The sequence below is a fragment of the Protopterus annectens genome, chromosome 2.part2 (genome assembly GCF_019279795.1).
Source record: "Protopterus annectens isolate FY-2018-M chromosome 2.part2, PAN1.0, whole genome shotgun sequence".
NCBI lineage: Eukaryota > Metazoa > Chordata > Ceratodontiformes > Protopteridae > Protopterus > Protopterus annectens.
The window spans coordinates 410720768-410741109 of record NC_056730.1 but is presented as its reverse complement, the minus strand read 5'-3'; the positions used below and the strand labels follow the sequence as shown (position 1 = coordinate 410741109).

Here is a 20342-nt window from a genome sequence, read left to right as displayed (position 1 = left end):
TAGCATCCAGTCCATACTCATTAGGGATACTGGTAAAAAGACTTTTTATGTCTAGGGTAACTAGTAGTGTATTGGCATTAAGATTGTCAGTTACCAGATCTTGTTTCAGGTCTTCTAATAAATCATAGGAGTTTTTAAGAATGGTCGGTATTTCTTTAGTCATCAAACCCAGCTTAGATTGTATGTATAGGGATGCATTCTCGGTGACCCAGTGGTCACCCGATACTATAGGTCGTAATGGTGGAGGGTACTCGCCCTTGTGCAATTTTGGCAAGCCCTTTATGACTGGTATGAGAGGTGACTCTACCTTCAAAAAATCATATAGTGGCTTATCTATTGATCTTGTCATAAGCATATCATACAGCGTATCATGTACATAATTAATTATAGATGTAACCTTAGGTTTGTCAATGACTTTATAATGTCTGGGCTCCCCCATTTCTTTGTTATCATGCTGAAGACTTGTGTATCTAGTTTCCACTCGTGAGGATCCATAAGGTTTCTGCTTAAGTCGTCTGCCAGAGTATTTTGTTTTCCTGGCAGGAATTGAGCTTTAAGATGTATTTGTCAAGTCAAAGCTGTGTCCCACAGTGCCATGGCTAATCTGCAAAGGGGGTATGAGTGTGTGCCCCCCTGCTTATGTACCACATGACTGTGGTGTTGTCAGTCTTTATCAGTAGTCCTGGATGAAGTAAGTCCTTGAAGGCTGTCAGGGCATTTTGAACAGCTAGCATCTCTTTCTCGTGGATATGTAGATGCATTTGCTTTGGGGTCCATATGCCTTGAATGCATCTTCCCACCATGTGGTCCCCCCCCATGCATAATCTGATACGTCTGTTAAGGTTTGGCTGGCAGAGGGTAGAGTTAAGGGCCGTCCCATGTTTTGGTGACATGCCTTTTCCCACCATAGAAGCTCCTGTTGTAGGCAGGGAATGAGAGTAATCATTGTTTCCAGACTGTGACAAAGTTGACTCCATAAACTGTTTAGGTACCATTGAAGTTTCCTCATATGCAGTCTTGCATATGGAATCAGTAGGATGCAGGATGCCAAGAAGCCCAAAGCCTGCAGAATTTGTCTTGCTGATAACTGGGTTTTTATTGCCATCAGTTTGAAGTAAGTAGTCAGTTGCCTTTGTCTGGCTTGAGGTAAGCCATCTGGGCAGTTGTAATCAAGCTTGCACCCAGGAATGTTATCTTTTGAGAGGGTACCAGTTGTGATTTATTTTCGTTTATTGTGTACCCTAGGCATGTTAGAAGCCTTTTCACAAACACCAGGTGTTGAAGAAGAATGTCCTTGTTCTCTGCTTGAATGAGACAGTCGTCCAAGTAAGGATAGATTTGTATGCTTCTTTGTCTGCAAAATGCAATCACTGGTGCCAGGCACTTTGTAAAGACCCTGGGCGCAGTAGATAAGCCAAAGGGCATTGCAGAGAATTGGCAATGCGTTAAGCCAGCCTTAAATCTGAGGTATCTTCTGCATGACTGCCTTACTGGGACATGCAGGTATGCCTCTTTTAGGTCTAATGTCACCAGCCAAGCATTCTTGCCCAGCATAGGCAGAAGCTTGCTGCAAAATCAGCATTTTGAAATTTGGAATGTCCATGTATGTGTTCAAGATTGATAAATCCAGTATTGGCTGCCAGGCCTGATCCTTTCTGGGTACCAAGAACAGTCTTGAGTAAAAACAGTCTCCTTTTTCCTGTTCTGGTACTGGCTGAATGGTCCCCATATCCATGAGGGATGTAACCTGTTTTTGTGCCTCTGCCCATTGATTTTTTGGCAGATCTGGCAAACCGTTTGCCATTGGCAGAGTATGGAAATGGAATCTGTATCCCTGTGATACTATGTTTAGCACCCACTTGTCCTGGGTTATTAACTGCCAATTTTGAGCAAAAAGTGCTAATTTTCCCCCTACGGGTGCTGCCAAAAGTTAAGTGCTTGGTGCAGGCAGAGGGAAGTCATTGGGACTGTTTTCTGTAGGTTTGCGCTTCATCTCCTCCAGATTTGGAGGTAGAGGCGCCCCATTGCTTTGACCTGTATGAATCTTGCGCCTGGTATCTGGAACCCTTAGGGCATCTGGATTTGTCCCTTTGAGCTCTGACACAGGAAAGGACCAATTTGTTGTAGGCCAGTGTCTACTGAATCTTGGTGGCTGCAGTTGTAAGAAGTCTTTTACAGTTTGCATAGACTTAGCTTTGTCTTCCACTTTCTTTAAAACCTCTTCTGCCTTAATACCAAACCTCTTCTGCCTTAATACCAAACCTCTTCTGCCTTAATACCAAACCTCTTCTGCCTTAATACCACTCTTCTGCCTTAATACCAAACCTCTTCTGCCTTAATACCAAACCTCTTCTGCCTTAATACCAAACCTCTTCTGCCTTAATACCAAACCTCTTCTGCCTTAATACCAAACCTCTTCTGCCTTAATACCAAACCTCTTCTGCCTTAATACTCAAACCTCTTCTGCCTTAATACCAAACCTCTGCCTTAATACCAAACCTCTTCTGCCTTAATACCAAACCTCTTCTGCCTTAATACCAAACCTCTTCTGCCTTAATACCAAACCTCTTCTGCCTTAATACCAAACCTCTTCTGCCTTAATACCAAACCTCTTCTGCCTCAATACCAAACCTCTTCTGCCTTAATACCAAACCTCTTCTGCCTTAATACCAAACAGAGTATCATGCTGTAAAGGTGCATCTAGTAATTTAGCTTTAACATGATCAGGCAAATTTTGTTTCTTTAACCAGGCATGCCTCCTAATCAGAGATCCAGCAACTACGGCTCTGCAGGAGGCCTCCAAGGAATCAAAACCACATTGCAAAGTATGCTTTCCAACCTGTTCAGCTGCATGCAATAATCCCTGCAATTCTTTATTTTCTGCACATTCAGAAATCATTTTCCGTTTCAGCAACTCCATAACATGTTATTGAAACTTGCGCATATGAAACTGGCAGTTTAAGGCCCTAATTGCCAAGGTTGCAAATGTATTAACCTTTTTTCCCCCCATCTATCCAGTGCCCTTTAATCTGTCAGAGGAGGGTAAGATTTTTTACTGTTGAGGCTTTAACTCCCTTTGGACCCTGTGAAATAGTTTCAGGATCAGCAGCAGGGTTTCTAAATAAAAATTTGTACGAGTCGGGGACCCTGCAACATCTGTCAGGTTTGCTGGGAGCCGGAGGTAAGTCAAACTTGACTCCGAAAACACATCATCCACAATGTCTAAAACAGGGAGTATGGCTAAAGGCCTGTGCTGAGGGAGAAGGAAATCCCTGAACCTCTTTTTTTGATTCTGAGAAATCTTAACTCTCCCAGTGAAAATGCTCCCTCAAAGTATGAGAGGTTTCTCCAAATGAATAATCCTCAGGAGGTGATGTAGACTGACTCCTGTGCATCAGAATTCTCATAGGGAGATGCAGATAATTCCTGATCAGAAGAAATAGAAACCGGATCTGAAGATTCATAATCAGTGTCTTGCCTAGGCCTCTTATCTCGAGGGGGATGGGAACCCCTGATCAAGGTAATAAGGTCTTCAGCCATTTAGATCCATTTTTTAGGCACTGGTTCTGCAGCCGTCATCTGTTTGATATAAAAATGTTGAGGCCTGAATGGCCTGAATACACCCTCAGAAGCCGGTGCCTGCTCAGCGGCTCCGGCTCGACCCATCCGAGGAAGATACATCCGTGGGTCCAATACTTTGAGTATCTCGTGGCATGCCGGACTCCACATGGGTGTCGGTAGGGGCCTGCGACTCGAAAGTAGCAGGTATCAGGGGCTGCGAAAGTGCCTCAGTGAGTACCGGCGAACCGACAACTGGCTTAGGAGAAGCTTAGTCTGTTTTGGACCTCGACACTCTGTCCATTTCTTTGCGCTTTTTATGTACTCCGGTAGTCGGATTGCTATCAGACGACATTTCTGCGTAGTTAATCTGTTTCCAAAATACTTTGAGGCAAAAATATACAGACGCTTAGTGTGTTGGTTAAATCTAGCACAAAACCGACAGCCAGTCACATTGTGATCAGAGCCTACCTAGGCAAGGAATACAGCATAAATGGAAACCCTTATGAGATATTTGCTTCCCACAAGTAATACAATTAACTTTTTCTGACATCGGTATGGAGCAAGAAAAAATTTTCCCCAATGGGGTACTTGGCTTTAGTGAAGACTTCGGTTCTGAAACTCAAACTCGAATATTTCAGGAGTCTGCCGACCGGCACTTGCGAAATGCTTCTGCTTCGGGCACTGCACGGCAAGAAAGACTAAAGAAAATGGCATTGGCTGCTTGTTTTATACCCCTGACGACCTGATGTCATGTAAGAAGAGACACCAACCGACGCAGGACCCAAGACTTTGGAATTCAGGCCGACTGAGGGCAACCTGCCAGCAGACTACCCAAATGTAATGACTGCAACAGTGAAACACGAAGAACATCAGTCCTTTACAGGGTGTTAGAAAGCGGCTCATTTATTTCCCGGACAGTGAAGTACATGCAAGGAACCAGCATGGAAGTAAGTGCACCCTTCAAAACAAAAATCCTTCCTCAAAAATATTCCACTTCCTACTACTTCTACACAGCAAATATTAATGCTACAAGTGCTACTAATATACAGTTATCGGATCTGGCCAGTTTTTTTTTTTTTTTTGTGTGGCTGATGGAAAAGTAAAAATTACAAGGAAATGCTATAGTATTTAGGCATTATGAATGATACAGTATTTAGGCATTATGGGTGCAATTCAATTCTTAACTTATTCTGGATCTAAGAGGAAGATCTTGCTCACATTGCAGCTGAACGGTACTTAATTTTCAGTTTTTCACTGCTGCTCAGATGCAGGATGACTTATCGCTGGTCTTCTGAACGGTGCACAGAAAATGTTCTGCTACAATAGATAGAAGGGATCCCGTAGCAATATAGCAGATCTCAGAAAAAGAAAGGGAATTGGTACTGGAGGATCCTCTACTTATTGTGGCAGAACAAAGAAAAGTTAGGTCTGGGGGTGGAGATGTTAGGCAAGTGGCAGCTTGGATTGCAAGAATCCAATTGGCTGCCACCACTTGTTTCCTGTAACACATACTGAATCGGCTTGCTGTGATCAGATACAGATACACAGTGCACAGATTTTCTCATAAAATCTTAATTATGAACCTTACGTTCCTCCACATTGAAAACTAAGTTGAGAAGGTACCTGACAAAGTCCAGGTACTTTTTCAACTTGGTTTTTAACAGTGGAGCTAAAAATGGACTGGAAAGTTACCGGCGCTTGTGGGAGGAACTCTGGTGGAACAGCATACCATTTCTATAGTCTCTGACAGGCAAGCACAAAGGCGCTCTGAGAAGGTACTCTGGGTTAATGAGTTAATTTAGAGCAGAGCTGCAGGGTGGCGTTTCTCACTTTTTATTAGTAGATGCTCAGTGGTGGCAGCGGAGAGGAGCCAGTCATCTAGGTACGGAAACACTTGGAATCTTAGACGTCTCAAGTGAACCGTGACTACTACCATACACTTGAACACTCTGGGGGCTGTAGTGAGACCAAAGGGCAGAGCTCTAAACTGGTAGTGACTGGCTCCCACCAGAAAGCACAAATGACTCCTGGATCGCCTGTCCATCTTTATGTGGTAGTATGCATCTTGGAGATCTATGGAGCAATCCAATCGTCTTTTCCCAGAAAGGGAAGTACTGACAGCAGTGCTACCATCCGGAACTTTGCTTTTTTACTGATTTGTTTAATTTCCTTAGATCCAGGATAGGTCTCCAGTCCCCCATTTTCTTTGGAACTAAAAAGAACCTTGAGTAAGTTCCGGATCCTATTTTGTCTGCGGGGGGACTGTTTGGCTGACTCACTTTTTCTAGCAACTTTTCAATTTCTAGAGTTGCCTGTTCCCTTTGACTGGGTGGAACATCCGGGATTTTTTTTTTGCGTTTGGGGTGGGGAAGGAAAAGGGTATGGAGTAGCCTCAGAATAAGATGCTTTGTACTAACTTGTCTTTTGTGATTTTTAGCCAGGCTTCTGGGTACAAAGATAAACAACCCCTGACTGCCTGCAGAGAGGGTCAAGACTATCTTCCTTTCAGGAGCGCTGAAAGGGCTTGCCAAGGAAAGATTCCCCGTCGCCCTAGTTTTGCGGACCCCCTCTGCCCCGTAGCTGGAGACTTCCATTATTGCTTCCCCCTCTGCCCCTGGGGAAAGAATCACCATGTGCGTCTTGAAAAAATCTATAGGATTTTCAGAACCACATTTTTCCTCCCTTCCGACCTTTTGGATAGGGTCTAGAAGGTAGAGAAAAACACAACCCACTGCCCTGCTTGCTCCATCTGCTGCATAGGAAATGGAGTCTCATGGAAGTTTTTACCACTGAATTCAAGGTGGACAGCTGGGAGAAAAACTATCAGATACTCCCGCAGCTACTGAACCTTGGAGAGCATCTCCTAGCTCCTTTCTGGAGATCTCTCTGCAATCTAGTAAAATGAGTCATAATTCAGGGACCCAAGTGCAAAGGTCACTGAAGAAAAGGTGCACTTTCCTTATCTGTCCATCGTACGAAACTCTCTGTTCAGAGGATGGACAGAAGAGGACATCTCTGACCATTTCTTCTTGGTGGCCACCACCAAAGCATCTACTGGGACACCTTTTGTGAGGAAGGTTTTATCAGTGGAGGATGTAATGAATTTATTTGGCCTCCGGGAAACAGGCTCCACAGAGTCTGGAGACTCCCACACCTTTCAACAAACTAGGTCCATGAGTTCATTGAAAGACGGAGATACCCAAGTGGCGGAAGGGCGAGACCCAAAAGCCTTCAGGTAGACAGACTCCTCCTCATAAGGGTTGATGGGCTTCCACCTACCTCTCTGCTCAAGTATTTCTAAGAGGTCTGCAAGAGAGACATCCTCAGAGGGGGACCGTGGGGTCCCTTCTGACTCATCAAGGTCCGTGTCAGACTGCTCTTAGGAATCCAGATGTTTCCTCTTACGAGGGACCTCTTCAGAAGGGAATTCTAGAGAGGTTTTGGAAGAGAGGGGTCCATCCAATGGGGCATCCTGAGGCCATGGGTCTCCACATCTGTGTGGACGAAGCTGTGCTGAGATGAACACCGTGCTTTTGGGGGAGGAATAACTGGACCGGAGAATGGAACTGTCTGTAGAGACAGTGCTCTCATCACCTTGTAGGCCCCCCACCCATGATCTGAGGAAAGCTCTGGCTCCAGAGACCCAGAAGGCATCCCCAGCACCAAGGAGGTTGGCTCAGAGGCTCATGTAGGAGCTGAGCTCACTCGTGCTGAAGCCCCAAGAGGTACCTTTGGTCGGGTCCGGGGGGGACAGTCTGAGTGGACATTTGTCAGATTCAGAGAGCATCAGATCCTAGACTCCTCAAGCCAAGATGACAACGAGGAAGATGGAGCAGTAGTTGGGGCCGAAGATCCTGGAACGGCCTCTGCTCAGACAGTTCCACTACAATCAGTTCCATGCATTCTGGCTCTGAAGCCCAGAGTTCGGTCGGAGGAGGAACAGATGCTGAAAGGGCAGGCTTAGTCTGTTCCAAAACCCTCTGGGTGGGTTCAGACAAAAATTTGGCTAGCGCTGCTGTCCTCAAAGTCTCCGCAACACGCGATCCACAGTCATATGAAAGGCTCTTGAAGCTTGCAAGATTGGTTCTTAACAATGGAGAAACCGGCTCCAGTTCCGGGAATGGCTCAGACATTGAAACACCAACAGTTCTGATACAGAAGGAGCCAAGGTGGATGGTTTCTCAGGCCTGACAGATTTTAGGTCCGATGAGGAAATTTTTTGGCAACTTCTTAGTTTGTTCTGAGTGATTCTATGAAGTAGACTAGGATCTTTTATCCAATTTCTCAGACTTAGGGGAAGGGGGTCTGTTTTGAAGGACTCTGACCTTCTCCTATGGCCTCTGTAAAGGAAGTAGTCAATAACCCCCTAATTATCAACTTATTCTTCCTTGGAACCCTGGAACTAAATGAATGGCAAATGGAACAAGATTCTTGTAAGTGTACTGCTCAAAGGCAGTACACACACACTATGAGTCAGTTAATCGACATTTTCTGAGTGCACTTTGAAGACTTTTTAAACCCAGATGGTTTAGGTATCTTTTGGCTGTTTAGACATGTTAACAGCAAAAAAACAACACAACTACTAGACAAATATAAAGGAAAAAGCCCTCTAATTCAGCCCTCTAGCTAAAACGACACAACAGACAGAGACACAGAGAAACACACACACACACACACACACACACACACACACACACACACACAAAAATGCCCTATAATTTATATGGGCTGAACAACTCTCTAACCTAAATGAGCTAGCTTAAGTAATAGGTCAAATTCACCAAATAAACAGATAGTCAAACCACCTTAACAGTTATTAACTAACACACACAGAAATGGAAAAAGGCACTTTACATAAACCTGACTAAAAAAGCCTTCAAAGTTAAATACCCAAGATTAACGAACCATCACTTAAAATTTAACAGCTCAAAAACAAGCCTAAAAGAAAAAGTTATTTAAAACACATGCTGAGAACAGCCGGGATAGGGAAGGAAAAATTGGCCTTGAGATAAACGACGGCCACAGTAAAACAGCAAGGCAACGAACAGAGTCAAAAAACTGTTAACTAAGCTAAGCTACTAATTATTTTAATCCCAAAAGGGGAATAAATTTAGTAGGAAAATAAACAACTGAAAGAAAATCACTTAGCCAGAGCCAGTGTGAAGCACCCGATCTGTTTAGCGGCAAACAAAATCTGGGGAGTTTCCTAGAGCATCATGGGACATGGTTTTAGCCACGAGCTAGTGGAAGACCTCGAACTTTTGTAAAAGTCAGAACAGAGGGTCAGTTCCAAACCCAACCAGTACAGAATGAAGGAGAGTTAGGGCATCACATCTAGAGTTATTTAAAAGTAGATTTTTCTTCACAAGGAGAAACTGTTGATAGAATATTTTAACTAACACACGAACCTGACAATTCAAAATTCTGCAATTAAAAGCTGAAGTACACACACACACACACACACACACACACACACACACACACACACACACACACACACACACAAAATACCCCCAACCTTATTAGAAGAATAGGACTGAAATTAACCAAGTGCTTAGCAGGAGGGGTTAACTAAGGCTATTTCTTCTGGGTCAGGTTCTGGAATAGTGAACAAAAATTTGAGAGACTTAACTTTTAAAAGAATGAGGAACTTAATATATCCTATCTGCCTTTTTAGGGACAGCTGACTGGTTATCAGGAAAATTGCAGGCAGTAAGACATCCTCAAAGCCAGACGGGACAGTAGGAATGGGTTTAGGCTCTGGAAAATCCTTCTGTAAGAGCTCCTAGTATTTTCTGAGGGACTGAGAAACCTCCGTGTTCTTCCACTGTAAACAATAGGATACACTAGAACAATCTCAGATAAACAGAACCCCGGAAGAATCAGAAAATGAACCCCAGAGTCTGAATCAGAAATCTGAGGACAAAACCATGAATCCATCTCTGCATCATCCTGTTCAGATTCAGAAACTTTAATCTCTTTAGGAAAGAAATCACCTCTCTCTTATCAGACACTAAACTACAAGCAGGACCAACAGCCTGAATCAAACACAGAGCCAGACTCAAATAACGACTATCCAAAGAAATCTGGGGTCAACCTTAAATCGCAGCTGCTGCTCCCCCACAGTTGGCACAGTATTGTCACAAAGTACAGTTGTGTACACCTACCATAAATGTAGATGTTAGAGTGTCTTCACTGTTGCAGTCATAACTGTAGGGTGCTCCTGCCGGCAGGCAGCCCGAGGTCGGCCAGAATCCCAAAGTCTGGGTCCGGCGTCGGCTGAACAAGCCAGTACCCTGACGTCAGTACGCTCTGGTACATAGCCCTCAGCTGACGCCATCTTCTCCAGCCTTTCTTGCCCTAGATGTCAGAAGTCCCCAATAAATCATAAATGAATCCCACTAGGAAACACAAATACACCACAAAAAAGAGAAAAAGAGGGGATAGGAGGGAGGAAAACACTGACTGCAACAGTGAAGACACTCGAACATCTACATTTATGGTAGGTGTACACAACTGTACTATGTTCATAGTGTTTCACTGTTGCAGTCATAACTGTAGGGTGGAATCCCAAAGCAGTGAAAAAAGGGGGGAGGTTTAGACAGAAGAAGGGGCAGCAAGAAGACCCTGCAAAACAGCAGAGGCAAAGCCTGCCCTGGTCTTAGAATACAAAGGGAGATTGTAGTGCTTGGAAAAGGTATGCACAGAACTCCAAGTGGCAGCTTCCAAGATATCCTTGGTAGGAACTCCCCTGAGAAAAGCGGTAGAAGTAGCAGCTGCTCTAGTAGAATGACTTCTTCACAGTACCTGGAAATTTTTTCCCATGATGAGTGTAACAATCTTATTCCATAAGAAATCCATTTGGAAATAGTTTGTTTGGAAATAGCCTTTCCAAGAGAACTGGAGGCAAAAGAAACAAACAATTGGTTAGATTTTCTGAACTCTTTAGTCTTGTCCAAATAAAATCGTAACTGTCTGTGCACGTCCAAGGAATGCAAAATCCTTTCCCCTTTATTCTGAGGATTAGGATAGAAGGTAGGAAGGTGAATTGTTTGATTCAAAGCCACTTTCGAAATCACCTTAGGCATGAAAGTAGGATTGGTCCTCAAGGATACTCTGTCCTGGTGGAAAATAAGGTATGGTTCCACAGCCATGAGAGCTTGCAACTCTGAGACCCTTCTGGCAGAAGTCAAAGCTAACAAAAGAACTGTCTTCCAAGATAAAAACTTAATATCTGAAGATGCAGCAGGCTCAAAAGGAGGCAAAGTAAGTTTTTCTAAAACATAATTAAGATCCCAAGCAGGAACAGGAGGGGTTCTGGGAGGCCTTAAATTCTTAGCCCCTCTCAAGAATCGTCTCACCAAAGGATGAGAAAAAACAGGGGGATCAGTATTGAAATGAGCAGAAATAGCACAAGCATGAATCTTAATGGAAGAAAAGGAAAGTCCATTAGACAAAAGATCCGAAAGGTAAAGCAAAATAGAAGAGAGATCAGGTACCAGAGGATCCAAGCCTCGGTCCTGCATCCAAATGCAAAATCTCTTCCATTTAGAGGCATAGGATTTCCTAGTGCTAGGTCGTCTAGCTTCCAAAAGAACATCCAAAACTTGTTTGGGAAGGCTAGAAGAGATCAAATTCCTTTGAAGAGCCAAGATGCCAGACAAAGGGTCTTGAGATTGGAATGTAGCAACTGACCCTGATGCTGGGACAGAAGAGAAGGGTTCAGAGGGAGAATCCAAGGAGGCTCCAAGAACAGGTGCTTTAAAGTTGGATACCAAAACTGTCGAGGCCAATTTGGTGCCATCAAGATGAGGAACTTGGGCTTGTCCTGTTTTATCTTTAGTAAAATCCGAGGAAGAAGAGGAAGAGGAGGGAAGGCATATCCCGAAAGGTTTCTCCAGCTGAAGGACAGGGCATCCACTTTCCAAGCTGTTTTGTGGAATGACCTGGTGCAAAAGAGAGGCAGCTGATGATTGAGATGGGATGCAAACACATCAGATCTATCTGGGGGCATCCCCAAACTGCAGTAATCCGGTTGAATAAGTTGGTGTCTAGCATCCATTCGTGAGGATCTAAAATGTTCCTGCTCAGGCTGTCCGCTAAGAGATTCTGTTCTCCTGGTATGAATTGGGCCTGGAGATGTAGATTCAGATTTAGAGCTGTGTCCCATAAAGCCATAGCTAGTCTGCAAAGGGGTACAAATGAGAACCCCCCTGCTTGTTTATGTACCACATGACTGTGGTGTTGTCTGTGCAAATCAAAAGAGGTCCTTGAAGGCTAGAAGAGCATTTTGAACTGCCAACATTTCCTTCAGATTGATGTGCCAGTGAAGATGATCCTTTGTCCAGGTTCCCTGCTGGCAATTGCCTAGAAAATGTGCTCCCCAAGCATAATCCGAGGCGTCCGTGGTTATGATTTGAGAAGGTTGAGGAAGACGGAAAGGCTTTCCTTCGTTTAAAGCACACACCCTGGACCACCAAAGGAACTCCTTCTGGAGGCAGGGGATCAGAGGAATCAGAGGTGGTAATGCTGCGACCATACACTTTTCAGATACCATTGAAGCTTTCTCATATGAAGCCTTGCATTTGGAACCAACAGAATGCAGGAAGCCATGTAGCCCAGTGCCTGCAGGAATTTCCTTGCAGTGAGCTGAGGTAGAGTTGCCAAAGTTTTGAAAATTGAAGCCAGCTGTATTTGCTTTTCTGTAGTGAGGAAGGCCCTTTGTAAGGTTGTATTTAAGAGGGCTCCCAGAAATACCATTTGTTGAGAAGGGATCAAATGTGACTTGTTTGTGTTCACTGAAAATCCCAGTAGGAGGAGAAGACGTTGAACAAAATCCAGATGTTGGAGTAAAAGATCCTTGCTGTCTGCCTGAATAAGGCAGTCGTCCAAATAGGGGTAAATCTGAATCCCCTGGAGTCTGCAATAAGCCACTACTGGTGCCAGGCACTTACCAAAGGGCAATACAGAGAATTGAAAGGGTCTCGAACCTGCCTTGAACCTGAGGAATTTCCTGCGTTCCTGCCTGATGGGAATGTGTAAATAAGCTTCCTTTAGATCCAATGTCACCATCCAGGCGTCCTGAGAGAGCATTGGAATCAGCTGCTGCAGAGTAAGCATCTTGAATTTTGGAATTTCCAAAAAGGTGTTTAACACAGAAAGGTCCAGAATAGGTCTCCATGAGCTTTGCTTTCTTGGAACCAGAAATAGTCTTGAATAAAACCCTTTTCCCATCTCTGAGAGTGGAACAGGCTCTATGGCTCTCATGGCCAGAAGAGCATCCACTTGATTTAAGGCCTCTGACCATTGATGTTTTGTCAGATCTGGCCAACCGAAAGCCCTTGGCAAGGTATGAAAGTGGAATTTGTAGCCTTTTAAAATCACGTCCAATACCCATTTGTCCTGGGTAATACGAGTCCAATTTTTGTAAAAAAGAGAAAGTTTTCCTCAGAGAGGGGCATCCAGGTAAAGAGGTCCTGTAGCCCAACCGAGAGAGTCATTGAGTTTGCTTCCTTTGAGATTGGGATCTGTCTTCTCCCCTTCTAGGTGAAGAAGCAGTCCATTGTCTCGATCTGTAGGAGGCCTGAGCTTGGCCACGACCTCTGGGCGTCTATATCTTCCCCTTTGAGGCCTGTCAGGCGTGGGAAAGGACCAATTTTGGAGGGCCAATTCCTGGAAAATCTAGGAGGCTGAACTTGCAAGAAATCTTTCACAGTTTGCATAGATTTTGCCTTTTCTTCCATCTTTTAATAACCTCCTCAGCCTTAGATCCAAAAGAACATCATGCTGAACAGGGGCATCTAATAATTTAGCCTTAACCTGTTCAGGTAAACTTTGCTCACGAAGCCAAGCATGTCTCCTGATAACAGTACCAGAGGCTGCGGCCCTGCAAGAAGCATCAAAACCACAATGCAAGCTATGTTTGTTCAGTTGTTCAGTTGCATGCAAAACATCCTGTAGTTCCTTATCTTCTGCACATGCAGGAAGGGAGGCAAGCTTTTGCTTTAAAACAGACAAAAGAAATTGCTGATACTTAAACATATGAAACTGGCAATTTAAAGCCCTAACAGAAAGGGTAGCAGAAGTATATACCTTTTTACCCCACCTGTCTAAGGCACGAGAATCCTTCTCAGAGGGAATAGGATTCTTAGAAGAAGCAACTTTAGCAGCCTTAGAGCCCTGAGATATAGTCTCAGGATCTGCAGAAGGATTCTTAAACAAGAACAAATGAGACTCAGGAACCCTATAAAACCTATCAGGCTTAGAGGGAGCAGGAGGCATGGAGTCAGGATTCAAATTAGCCTCGGAAAAAGCATCATCCACAATGTCAAGAACAGGAGGGATTGCCAAAGGCCTACGTTGAGGAAGAAGGAATTCTCTAAGCCTCTTCTTGGAAGCAGAATAATCCTGACCTTCCCAATGAAAATGTTCCCTCATCTCATGTAAGGTTTCCCCAAAGAAAAATCTTCAGGCGGAGAGGCAGAGGGTAAGGAGTCCTCAGCATCCGAATCCTCATAAGGAGGAAAAGAATATTCCTGATCAGAGGAAGAGACAGAAGATATAGAAGCCTGGTCAGAGGAATCCATAGGAACATCCTGTCGAGGCCTTTTCTCGGGGGGGGGGTGAGAACCCCTAATCATAGTAAGCAAATCTTCAGCCATCCTTAACAATTGCTTCTGTGTCCTGGGAGTAGATTCAGAAGTAGCTTGAGCAGGAGCTTTGGACTTAACAGGAGTCTTTGTCTTTGCCTTTGAAATAGTGATGTGAGTAGGCCTGAATACCCCCTCAGAAGCCGGTACCTGCACAGCGGTTCCGGACCCATCCAAGGGAGCGACATCCGAAGGTCCTGCAGCAGATAAAATAGAAGGCCTTGATGGCTCCCCATGGGAGTCCGTATCGGCCATCGGTTCAGAAGTGGCGGACGACAGGGGCTGCAAAAGCGACTCACTGACGACAGCCGAACTGGACGCTGGCTCCAGCTGCAACGAGTCCTGTTTGGACCTCGGAGGCCTGTCCTTGTCTTTGCTTCTTTTGAATTCGGTAGCATCCGACGACATTCTATAATTGAAGCGTCTGCCAAAGTAATTCAGAGCCCAGTCGTACCTGCGTTTGATAGTACGAGAATTAAACCTGGCACAGAACCGACAAGAAACGTCGTGGTCAGGGCCTAAGCAAGGTAGACAGTAAGAGTGGAAATCTTTATGAGGTATTTGTTTCCCCATACGTAATACAATTATTAACTTTTTCTGACATCGGAGGAACAAGAAAAAGATTCCCCAACGTGGTACTTAGCTTTGAGAAGAGAAGTAAGAACTTTGGACCGACAACAACCAAAAAAAACGCTGTTCGAAAATCGCCAACCAACGACTTGCGAGCCGCTTTCCACCGCACGGCAAGAAAGACTGGAGAAGATGGCGTCGGCTGAGGGCTATGTACCAGAGCGTACTGACATCAGGGTGCTGGCTTGTACAGTCGACGCCGGACCCAGACTTTGGGAATCTGGCCGACCTCGGGCTGCCTGCTGGCAGGAGCACCCTACAGTTATGACTGCAACAGTGAAACACGATGAACATCAGGGAAACCTTCCCTGGTTCCTTCTCCCAGGACTGACAAGAGTTTCCCCCTTGCCCACTGAGAGGACCCTATTATAATCAGAAAATGGAGGTTTTCCCCCCAAAGGGAAATTACCTGCCCAGGTAAGGAAAGCACAAGCCGAACTTTGATCCTCAAAAGCCTTACAGGAGCATACTTTTCGGTGGAAGTCAAGCTCTAAAGGGCTTTGCACCCAAACTTGTCTTTGGTGCTCAGCTGGAGCTGCTTGACAGTTGGGGGGCATGGAAGGTGCTCTGAAACTTTGGAAGCTGGTAAGCTGTCATACCCTTGGCAGGATATACACACACATAGCTAATGCTGCTGTCGCAGTGATCAATATGAAGAACATAAAGGCTTTAGAAAAGGAAACCCTTGGAAAAAGCCATGAAACCATTAAGACAGCAGTAAAGTTCAATTTTCTGGCATCAAAATGCCAGAATGCTGCAGCAGGCAAAGACATTCCAGCAGAGATACAAAAACAGCAGCTTTTGAAGCAAAAATAATCTGTCTATTCAGCTGGGAGATGACTAACAGTAGACAGTGGGCAGTTTAAAATGATTCAATCTCTAGAACCCTTAAACAATTTCAACATTCAAAATGTCTTGAGAAAAAGGGCATTCCCTATTTTTCTATGTAAAAGGAGCCACAGAATAAGCTCTCAAACAAATTATGTAGGTGTAAGTTTTCTATTTGGTTGCAAACAAAATATGAACCTGCAGAGAGAAAGCCTGGGAATATGAACTCAACCTGGGTAACTTCTACAAAAGCAAATACCCAGAGTGACTTTTTGTCAGATGTTTACAGTCTTTGATAAAACCTTTACATGTTGAGTTCCTAGAAAATAAACATGCCTGATGTGCCCACCTGCAGGTGGAACAGCCCTGCTGCAGATATATTTTCTAATGAACTGGTATTAGGAGTAAAGAAAAATGTGGACATATGCCTAGTACATAGGGAATAAAAACAATCTGTTCCTTAAAAGTGGAGAAGGAAACTGGAGAATTACTAAAGCAATAGAAAAACATGCTGACAAGCAGCACCTTAAAAGAATTGATTTTTTTAAAACTGCAGACTGGGATAATTTATTGTCAACCAAGCTTTCCACAGCAGACAAGAACTGGAGTGAGGGAAGAGTGATTCATTAGGAGTATGGGGTATGGGGTACATCAAAATATTACCCAAGCACAACTCAATGCTTGCATTATAGGCTAGTGCAAACTGACCTCTTCCATACACAGAAATGACTGTCAATACCATAAACTGATAACAGCACGTCTCTACCTGGGAAAAGGCTACAGTGATTAAAATTTCCAGAACCATGGGATCAATATTCCAGTGTAAGCACAATTTGAAGGAAAAAAAATCTAGCACCCAAGACACACACACAAAATAAAATATGCAAGATTTTTTCTGGAAGTATGTTTACCTTCCTTCCACACACAACATACGCCTTGAAAAGCCTCGAGCAATAAACCTTCTTCTACAAAAAGTTATCTGAAATGACATTACCTTTTTATATGGAAAGTACTCAGACTAGCCCGCTTTAGAAAAAACTGCAGACATTACCTTCATTTTACAAAACAAAACAAAGGCTGTAACTTATTTTTTCTAGAAAGTAGACACTTTCGCTACATATAGTGCCTCCCCCTCAAAGAAGCTTTCTGCCAGATTCTTTGATTGGGAAGAAAGAGAGCTTTTTCATGTTTTATTCACAGATACACAAGCCTGTCAGCACCAAACCCCTTCCATCACAGCAAAACAAAATGCATTTCACTTCCTCAGAGGAGCCCATAGAGTCTTTTACAGAAACGGATTAATACCTGCTTAAAAAGGCATACCATCTCCATATTTCAACACAAAGAAAGTGATACCGTGATTTGACTCATGCATGCAAGCTAATGCATATCACATGCTACAGTGCATTATTATACTTGCAAGGATGCAGTTATTCTCTTGGGTTCACTTTTTTGCTTTCCTTGTTACAGGGAGAAATAACACTGTTCCTGTGCCAAGTAGTTTGGCCATGATATAAAGAAAATCTACTGGAGCCCCCTATTTTTGCATATTTTATAACTTCTGTATACTCCATGCTGCAGTAACTGCCATGCCTAGTAATAAGCCCTGATGTTTATGCAAGGTACAGCTAGCATCAGAAGCAAGGAATTAAGAAACAAACAGGTTTATCATCATTATTTCTCTACAGTTAAAAGAACAGGGAAAGGTGTTGGCTTACTCCAACAAGCTTCATACAGAAATAATTTGAAAAATAAATTTTTTCACTGTTCTCTTTCCTTGAAGTTACTTTGGTACATGGCAAATTTCAAGCATAAATAAATCGCCTTCAGAAATGACTGATAAAGGACTTCTCGTAGAAAAAAAGTGTATACTCTATGATGTACCTCAACTCTTGCAGTCGCTTATTCTCTGCATCATTCCAAGCCATCAGCTGCTTATGCTCTTCTGCCTCTTGTTTGGCCCTTTCCAGAGCTATGTAACCCACCTCTTCATCATATTTTTTCCTTAGCACTTCTGCTTTAAACTCTGCCCTTTCAAGGGGGGAAAAAAACTGTGTTAAGCAGAACAAATACACAGATTCTTAGGTCACACAAAACATACCATCTCATATTAATACTAAATTTCAGGCCTCGCATAAACAAAATTCTTAAGATAATAAAATATTTCCAGAGAGAGTCTTAAGCCAAAAACCAACAAGACAGTCTTAAGTCCTTGTTTAAAACCTCCTAAGCAAGCATAATTAAGAAAGCTATGCAAACAGGTGGGTACATCTGCTTACACTCAACCTGGGGAAAAAAGCTCCTTAAGGATGACAAACCTGAGAATACCTTAGTACATTATAACAATTCTGTATGATTTACAATAACTCACAAAAACGCAAATGCATGAGAAGTAGAGAGAAACATTACACAAGTCTTAAAGGAGACATAGTAAGTGCCTATGTGCTGCAAGTGTATGTACCTCTGGCCTCATCTCCCCACTTACCTAAAATTTAATTTTCTTCCAATGTTCTAAAACTTGTAACAGATGTTGACTACAGAAACACGATCAGTGCAGTCTCTAACCAGATTCATGACCTGAAGTCAACAAACAAATATCCCATAGCAAACTAGACACTTGACATTTTAAAGACAATAATTTGAAGACATCAGCAAACCATCATGGACTGGACAGATTGTGCTTGCTGCCAGACTCTTACCTTAACAGTATATGTCCTTCCCTTCACTGTTGCAGTATTCTTCACATTTGGGATTTGCTGCCTAGGGCAGCCCAATCAGTATTCTTCACATTTAGGATTTGCGCCTAGAGCGTAATGTCCAGTATACCAAAGCCGTAGGTTGCTTTAAGCTATGCTGTACATCACATGTATGCTACTTGCGTAGTGTACAGCATAAATGTGAAATCAGGATGTACCATCCTCACAACTGAAAGCCCCAGTAGGAACGAGAGTCAAGGAAAACCAAGAGGTAACCAGTACATCCAGAAAAGAAATGGACCAGAAGGAGTGAATACTGCAACAGTGAAGGGAAGGACATCTACAGCTATGGTAAAATTTTACACAACTGTAAAATGCCCTTCCATATCACTGTTGCCATAGTCATTACACTTGGGAGAGTGTCAAAGCTCAAGAAGGAACTTGGGAGGAGGAAGGACAAGCAGAGGCCTCTAGGAAGGAATGAAGGATGGCCCTAGTAAAACCAGCTCTAGCTCTGGAGATTCTGTCCAACTTGGAGTGCTTGGCAAAAGCATGCACAGGCATCCAGGTAGCTGCTTCAAGAATAGAGTTAATATCCAAAGCCTTGGAAAAAAAGGCACCAAAAGCTGCCACAGCTCTAATTGAATGAGCTTTTGCAGAATAAGGAAGGCTCTTAGCATGAAGAGAGATAAATATTTATTTTTGGGATTTCAAAAGCTAAGTAGTTTGCTTGGATAAAGCTAATCCCAATGCCCTGGGATGAAAAGAGACAAGAAGCTGATGAGATTTCCTCATAGTCTTATCCAAATAAAATCTGAGTCTATGCCGATTTAATGTGTGCAGCACATTCTCACTAGCAGATTGTGTGGAAGAGAAAAAAGTAGGCAAATGAATAGACTGATTAAGGGGCAACTTAACTACGTTGTTCATAAAAGGAAGGATTAGTACCAAAGGACACCCTGTCCTTATGAAAGCACCAAAAAAAATAAAGGACAACCCATAAGGGCTTGAAGCTCAGACACCTGTCTGGCAGACATTAAGGGCCAACAAAAGAACAGTCTTCCAAGAGCAATGTTGCAAGGAAGATAAAGCAGCAGGCTCAAAAGGAGCCAGAGACAATTTTTCCAAAACAAAATTAAGATCCCAGGGGAGGAGAAACAGGCTTCCTGGGAGGCCTAATATGAAGGACGCTTTATGGAATTGTTTAGATTCAAATCTAGAAGCTAGAGGAGGAGATAAAGGCTGATAAGAGGGCCGTAACAGAATAGGCCAAACCAGCATTGAGCATTTAATACAGATACAAAGCAAAGTAATATCCACAGAAAGTGGATTCAGGTTATGAGAAAGTCACCAAACAGAAAACCTCTTGCATTTGGATAAGTAGGATTTCCTAGTATTGGGTTTCCTGGCCTCCTGCAGAACCCTAAGAACGTCCTCAGAAAAAGATGTCTTTCTGGAATAAAAGACCATCACCCACAGAGTCAGCTGAAGAGTAGAATGAGTGAGATCTCTCGTCTTGTGTGATCATCTACACTCTGTGAGGTAAGGAATGCCTAAGCCACAGTGTGGGCACTGCAGAAACTTCAGCCTTATCTGTATAGAAGAAAATTCACTGTAGTGACGGATCACAATCCCTTAACATGATTAAACAAAGCAAGCCAGCAAAATGCAAAGTTGATAAGATGGAGCCTAGGGTTGCAAGCATATGATATATCAGTGCAGGACTGCAGTGGGATTAGCACTGCCAATTCAGATAGGCTCTCGAGACAGGGAATGGGGTAAGGTATACTCAGATAGACCTAACCCTCTCAAGAGTCTCATGAAAAACTAGCTTGAGTTCTCCAGTGGAGAGGATATGCGAGGATGGGTGAGGACAGGTGAAGGCTGCCAGCCTAGCCAGCTACAAAATTCTGTTATTTGTAAATATTAATATAATCCCCGTTTAAATTTTGTAAATATTTTAATAAATTTAAATTTT

At 43.4% G+C, this 20342-nt stretch overlaps 1 protein-coding gene across 1 annotated transcript in view; it reads right to left on the bottom strand.

Annotated features, from left to right (window-relative positions):
- Positions 1–20342, bottom strand: part of LOC122795947 (transcription factor TFIIIB component B'' homolog) — a 586977-nt gene that overhangs the window by 550746 nt on the left and 15889 nt on the right. The window contains exon 2 of the mRNA XM_044064430.1: positions 17553–17699. Coding sequence (XP_043920365.1) covers positions 17553–17699 — 147 coding nt within the window. The remainder of the gene's footprint in view (positions 1–17552; positions 17700–20342) is intronic.